The sequence below is a fragment of the Cucurbita maxima genome, unplaced genomic scaffold, assembly GCF_002738345.1.
Source record: "Cucurbita maxima cultivar Rimu unplaced genomic scaffold, Cmax_1.0 Cma_Scf00012, whole genome shotgun sequence".
NCBI classification, from domain to species: Eukaryota; Viridiplantae; Streptophyta; class Magnoliopsida; order Cucurbitales; family Cucurbitaceae; genus Cucurbita; species Cucurbita maxima.
The window spans coordinates 3,272,675-3,279,823 of NW_019272028.1; the positions used below are offsets into that span (position 1 = coordinate 3,272,675).

The 7,149-nt window shown below is 36.8% G+C and overlaps 1 protein-coding gene across 4 annotated transcripts in view; it reads right to left on the reverse strand.

The window, feature by feature from the left end:
• LOC111487543 (histone-lysine N-methyltransferase ASHH2-like) overlaps window positions 1-7,149 on the reverse strand; it is a 24,688-nt gene that overhangs the window by 5,775 nt on the left and 11,764 nt on the right. For 3 of the 4 annotated variants that reach the window (XM_023134989.1, XM_023134990.1, XM_023134988.1), the window contains 7 exons: window positions 5,780-5,857; window positions 3,115-3,171; window positions 1,090-1,909; window positions 953-1,008; window positions 529-608; window positions 325-407; window positions 122-201 (listed from right to left, as the gene is read on the reverse strand). In XM_023134989.1, the coding sequence (XP_022990757.1) occupies window positions 122-201; window positions 325-407; window positions 529-608; window positions 953-1,008; window positions 1,090-1,909; window positions 3,115-3,171; window positions 5,780-5,857 (1,254 nt within the window). The remainder of the gene's footprint in view (window positions 1-121; window positions 202-324; window positions 408-528; window positions 609-952; window positions 1,009-1,089; window positions 1,910-3,114; window positions 3,172-5,779; window positions 5,858-7,149) is intronic. The other variant, XM_023134991.1, reaches the window with a different exon arrangement.

Consider the following 7,149-nt stretch of genomic DNA (forward strand, 5'->3'; position numbering starts at 1 on the left):
AAAAAAAAAAAAAAAAAAAAAAAAAAAAAAAAAAAAAAAAAAAAAAGGAAGAAAGAAAGAAAGAAAGAATTGCAACTTCCAGTAAGAAAAGAAATATTGCAACTTCCATTAAGAGTATTACCTTCAAAAGTTTCCGGAGAATAGGTATCTTTTTGAAGTCACTTCTGTACTGCTTCATTATATTATGCAACATCCGCAAACCTAAGAGCAAAAAAGAGCGGGGGAGATAGACAGTATGAGATATTCTATAAACAAATGGCACAAGAACAAAGAAAATACACTCCGAGACCACCAAAAAAACTGAGAAAAACTGAGAGAGATTACCATTTTTGTTTATTATGTCAGTCAATACTACTCGTGATTTTGTCTTCAAAAGAGCATCAAGGATCATTGAAAGATCTCGATTGCTGTCAAAACAAGAAAAAAACATTTAATATTTTCACACGCATAACATAATGAGTCTAAAAGACAACAGGATAAAATTCATAATTTCGAACATTGAAAAAATAAAAAATAATCAAAGGCAACCTTTGAATTGCTTCACCACTGGCACTTGCATCTGATGCAGCAGTCAGGAGAAGAAGCTTTAAGTACCCTTTAGGGGCGTCCTGTTAGAGGGAGGAAAAATCTTATGAGTACTCAAAACACAATGCATACATCTCTACAGAAAATGAGCACACTGTATCGGATGCAATTCCACCCTGTTTTTCCTTCGGCTTCAGGTAAAAATGACACAGTTTATCAAGAAAAAAAGTACAAAGAATAGGCTACACAAACAGAAACCAATACTTTGAGCCATGAAAAAAACACAAAGGAATTTCATGAGGAAAGAGAATCTGATGGTAGAGCAGAAAAGGGCCCAGATAAAATAACCATTCATTGCCACCAGCAAATAAAACCAAAAGATCAGAAAATTCAACAAATCAACATGCAGAAAGCCATAACAACTCACTTTTCTTTTGCTAATTCCCCCTTCAGCATCCAGGAGTTCATTAAGCTTCTCCTCAACTGAAGCATTAAATAAAATTAACCATTAACAAGCCTATCAAAGCTATTTAAGCTAAAGCTAGTATTCCAAACGTGACTAACCTGCCTCAAAGCGGTTACCTGAAGAACCTTCAATCAATCGCTTGGGCTTTACAGACGAAATCTGGGGCTTGTTAGTTATTTGAACTTTTTCTACCGAGCAAACTTTTCCTTTCTTGATGGAACCTGGTTTACGTGAAGTTTTCATTTGAGGATGCAACTTTATATACACTTTCTTATCTTCAACAGCATCCAACTTGGATTTCTTACGAGCATCAAAGTCGTCAAATGATAACTTTGCTTCCTGCTCATTAGAGCACGTGTTTTTGTTGGAAATACTGCCCATAAGAGATATCTCTGTCTGATCAACAAACACAGGTTTGCTCGTCACATCTTCAGTTTGCTGGGTTATTTCTGGCAGTGGAATCGGTGTTGCTACCTTTGAGTCTTCAAATTCCAATGAACTGTGCAATGGTGAAATGGTAGAGGCAGAAAGGTTAAGAGGATCCTCTTTTTCTTCTGAACTTCTCAAAGCAGAAACCTTAAGAGGATCCTCTTTTTCTTCTGAAATCTTCGATTCGATAGCTAGACTGATAGGCTGTTCTCTCTTATCCTTAACCCCTCTTATACGCTCTGGGGGTTGCATTTTAGCACCATCCAACGAACTAACTGCAGTTTGCAAGCTATTATTCCAACTTCTACCATCTGCACGAACCATCACTGGTTCTGGAAATTCTTCATCTGAATCACTTTGAATAATGACCTCAGAATTGAGGGGGTCACCACCTATATAACCTCGACAATGGGAAGAACCACAATAACATTTTTTGGCAGCAGCCCCAAATACCCTTACATAATTGTAGTCAAATGTCACCTCTTCACCCTGAAATAGGAAAGAACAGAGGATAGAGCTTCTTGCAAATGCAACGGAAGGCACTCAAACAAGAAACTGAACGGGTATGGACAAAATTGACATAAAAAGCATGAATACCTTAAAAAAAATGCATGTTGAGCTCTTAAGTCTACTCCCTAATTTATAAGTAAGGTTTTGATGAAAGAAAATTACCAGCTATTGCCTTGAATAAGTGATGTCTATTTTCAAACATTCTATTTATTTTTGTTAAAACTTTGTTTACCCAGAAAATAGAAATGGGGGAAAAAGAAGAAAACTGCTGCTGAGCCAAAAAGATACAAAGCATCAGATATCAAGCTTTGAACAAAATAAAATGCAGGAGTGTCTGGATCATCCAAGAAATTTGGGAAAAGTATTTGAGGAAAGGATAATTTTAAAGAAAATATATCTTACAGTTTAAGAGCTGAATGGAAATGTCAAGCCTGTTCAGTTTCATCCATCCATACAGATAATTAAAGGATCAAGTAAAAAAGATTTTCTATGGGAGACGCAACTTTCATTAACAAAAGAGAACTACAAAAAGTTATGAAATCACATGGTCATGCTTGTGTTAATAATGTCACCAAAACTAATTAACTAAAGCTAAACTTGATTTCAGCTGTGGAAAGAAACTTTCAATTGGCGCACAAAAGAAACTGAAACTATAGCTGTGGAAAGAAGTATATACTTTATAACAAGAGAGCCACACAAAAGTATTATCATCATAATTTGTACCACAGGAATTGATAGGAAAAAGGTAAATAAGTAAACCATCCAACAGTTGTATTTCAGGGGCCCCAAACAGATGGAGGTTACAGAAGCATTCTCTACCATTGAGTCAAAAGGTAGATCTTTTAAAAGAATTGAGAAAAACACGCACACCCCTTTTCATTGACGAAGTACAAAAAAAATCTTACAGAAGTACCAAAATTCCAACCCTGGGAGCATAAAAGAACATGCCCCAATTAGCATTACTAAAGGGTTATATATAATAACCAAAAAAAGAATTAGAAACAAAACACAAAAAAGAAGCATCAAACCTCACTTTGTCAACCACCACCACCCAATCCCTACTCTTTTAATTAAAACTTATACCCTTTCAACCAAAAGCCATCCAAATCATAACTCATGGATATTCTTTCTGTTAATGAATCAGTAAATGAACATGAAGGTAACAAAAGAAAACAGTAAAATACCTTCTTAATATCACTTAGCGCAAATAGCCCAATGCAGATTTCTCCATTCACCATCCACTGTTCCAATACTAAGAAAATGAGAATTGAAAAGAAAAGAGAACTATAGAATCATAAATTCTCTAACAACACTTCAAAACCTAAAGTTTAGGTTGCTAGCACTGCCCTCAATAATGACAGGAAAATTTTGGAAAATAAAAAACTTCATTGCTATTGAAAAGTAGGAACTAACCTGGTCAATATAGAAATATTAAAAATCTCAAACTGCTAAAAACCAAGGTTGGTTGACATGAAAATACATAAAACCTATGCAATGACCATGACTTTTCAAAATAAATTTCTTGGATGGATTCGAGCCATCTTTATTACTGGATGGATTCTAGAGAATGGCCAATCAAGCTATTCTTCACGTCCAAATCCTCACTAGGATTTTCTTCTTGTAAGGTAATTTGGAATGACAAGTTTCCAGAAAAAAGTCAGTTTTTAGCTTTAAAGTTGTTCGGCGATCAATATAAAAACTCATGAAAAGTTGCAGAGTTTGGTCCATGGCTCTCAATATTTTCCCTCATTGCTATGGCATATGAATCTTATGAGGTAATGGAAGAAGTAGAACAAATATTTCACAAACCACCACTATTTAATCGAGCATAACATGCCCTATGACCACCTCTAATCTCTTTTGGTTAATTCAGACAGGCCACCTTCTAGAGTTTAAAGATAAAGGTCCCTCACTCAATGCAGTTAGTGTTTTTATGAGAAATATTGATCCATAGGAGAATATTTTAGAATTATGAAAGGGGTATCTCCACTTCACTAAACACTAGAGTATATTGTTTATGCTTCTCCTTAGACTCATAGGAAATCTAACTATTATCTTTCATTAGCATGCATCATAAGAGTACTTCAAACAATGCAATTGTGCTTTAGCAAAAAAAATAATAATAGCGAAAATACCTAATAAGAAAACCCCTCCAGAGAATTGCAGACCTAATGATAAATATCACTTCTCCATGGACTAACTGCAAAATCCCGACCAAGACATTTGTCATCTCCCTAATTGGCAAGGGACGGCAAAAGCCAAGACAAAGCGAAGAAGAGATGCCCGAGAAGGACAAAAGAGACGCTACATAATGTAACCTCAAAGAGCAAATGGTATAATCGAGGCTAGAGGGTACACACAAGGGACTATTACCCACCTAAGAATCTCCCAAAAGTAGGTATTCAAACCATTGCCGACAAAGCATTTAATAAATTGACAAAAGAAAGAAAAATCAGAAGAGGTGGCTGTCCAAGGGCTCCAAGAATGCCTTTCAACCTACAACATACAAACTAAAGCCAACTCAAGAGGATGAAGACAATAATTTCTCAATAATAAATTTGTGCCACCGAGTCCAGAAGTGCCATAACCACTTATCCAACTGGATTCCATAGTGAAAACTCATATTACCTATGTCGAAACCCCCAAGTTCCAATGTTCTTGTTGCCACCTTCTAGCTAACCAAATGAGAACGCTCTCCTTCAATTACTGAAAAAGTCTCTCATAAACTTCTCAATAATCTTACTATTTACTAACCAAGACAAAGATCCAACATATATAGAGGAAGTCAGAATTCTGCCCAAGACAGACGGAATGATGGTTCACCTACCTCCCTCAGACAAGAACACTCTATTCCAAAAGGAAAGCCATTCTTGGATCTTCTCCATATAAGAAGAAGAAAGGAAAACCTAAAGGAAAGCCATTCAAAATGGATCTATTCCGAAAGGAAAGCCAAAACAACAATTTCAAAGAACTGTGACCTAAAGGAACACCTAGATAAGAAGAAGAAAAGCTACCACCTCACAACCAATAGTTGAGGCCCAATTACCCAGCTTAGTACGATTATTATTTAAACTAATGATCGAACAATTACGTCTACAAGTCTTTAAAATACAAATGGACTCAAGAACAAAAAGGAAGCAATTAGTATTAATGAAGGAATCTTCCCTACCCCAAAAAAATAGTGTCGTTGGCAAATTGAGGATGCACAAGACCCAACTTGCGTGAGATCCCACATCGATTGGAGAGGGGAACGAGTGCCAGCGAGGACGCTGGACTTCGAAAGGGGGTGGATTGTGAGATCCCACGTCGGTTGGAGAGGGGAACAAAGAATTCTTTATGACGGTGTGGAAACCTCTACCTAGCAAACGCATTTTAAAACCTTGAGGGGAAGTCCGGAAGGGAAAGCCCAAAGAGGACAATATCTGCTAGCGGTGGGCTTGGGCTGTTACAACTTATCCTCCCCGATTGCCCCATGGAACCAAAATCCAAGTCTTTCAAAATCAATCTTAGAAATAACAACTTCATATCTGTTTACAACTCCTATAATCCCCTATCGCCCCACTAGCCATAAGAACTTGATCTAGAATTTATCTCTTTGCCATAAAGAACCCTGGAGACTCAGCAATCAGACTAGGAAAGTCTTCCTCAAACTACAGGGCAAAACAAAAACCTTAGGATCTCATCAGGCAATAATATACCACTTCTGCATACAAGTCCTACCTTCCAGGGTGAAAGTGCTCACAAAAAGAAGACAACATAACGAGAAAATATAACAATAAATATGCTACAATGTCTTTTTTCTTTGATAAAAACAATATGCTACAATGTTGTAGAGAATAAGATATAAACCTTTTCTGTGCGGCAATTTGGATCACAGCTGTGGTTAATGAAACGCCCCAAATTTCCCTTGCCACATGCATCTATGATCTGTAAAGCACGTATAGATGAATAAAAGGCTTGAAATAACTTTCACCAAAGGGGGAAATGAAGGAAAAAGACGATGCAATTAAGAAAAGAGGTCTGTCAGTGGTATAGGACAGAATGGAATATGATAAAATCTCAAGCTATATAGTTCTTTCACAACAAAATGTTAGATTTAACAGAATACAATAGGAATAAAAATAATTCTTGTAAATAATTCTTACTGTGTAGTAATCAAGACATGTATTATCAAAGCATTACTTAAAAGAAGCCCAGGTCAAGAGAAAAAAAAGATTCCTTCAACATGTTCATTTTTTTGTTTCTCGTCCACAGAAGTGGAAAGAAAACAAGTAAAAATCTCAAATATCACTAGAGAGCCAACGGATATACAAAGCACTCAAATACCAGGCTCTCATGAGAAAAAATTGAAGGAATACAAATATACAGCCCACTGAAAAAGGCCAACCCTAACTGTAAAAAAAAGGATCTCCAATCCAAGATAACACCTGGTGGATAGTTACACAAGTCCTTGGAGACTGCCACCCAAACTGAGGCATTGAGTCTGACTTTGGATCGATCCCTAATAAGATTTTGTTGTTCCTTTTTAGCCAAATACCACAAAAAGAGAGAGAGAGAATGACTTGCCAAAGAAGTCAACCCCTGTCACAAAAGGGAGGATGCTGGAGAACCTCCTAAATCATAGACATAAAATCCACATGCCTTGCACACAAACTTCAAACAACTGGAAAAAAAAAAAAAACTATCCCTGTAGAGCGAGCAAATTGACAACTCCAAAGAATATGATTCAGGTCTTCCCAACACTCTTACATAGAATGTACCAATGAGGACCCACCACAAAGGAGGAATGTCTCACAGTAAAATCCATGGTATAAACCTACCCATGCAAAACATGTCCCACCAAGAACATAACCATCTCCAACATTCTAACCTTCCACAACAAAGAAGGACACACCATCAGGATCACACACGATGGAAAAAAGAACTACATGAAAAACAAAAAAATGATTAAGACCAAATAAAACCATCCGTCCCTCCCCAAAGACACAACTTAAGCCTCCCCTAACAGTGAGAGATAGGCCAACACCTCCACTGTTTCCTGATCGTGGCCGATTAGACCGAGAAAAAGAGAGGTAAGGGGATTACCTTGACAAGAGAAACTCTATCAGACTATTCTTCATGGAAGACAAATGATAAAGCCAAGGAAATTGGGAACAGATGGGTCTATTCTCCACCCAAGTGTCCTCCCACTGTTTTTTTTTTTTTTTTTTTTTTTTTAA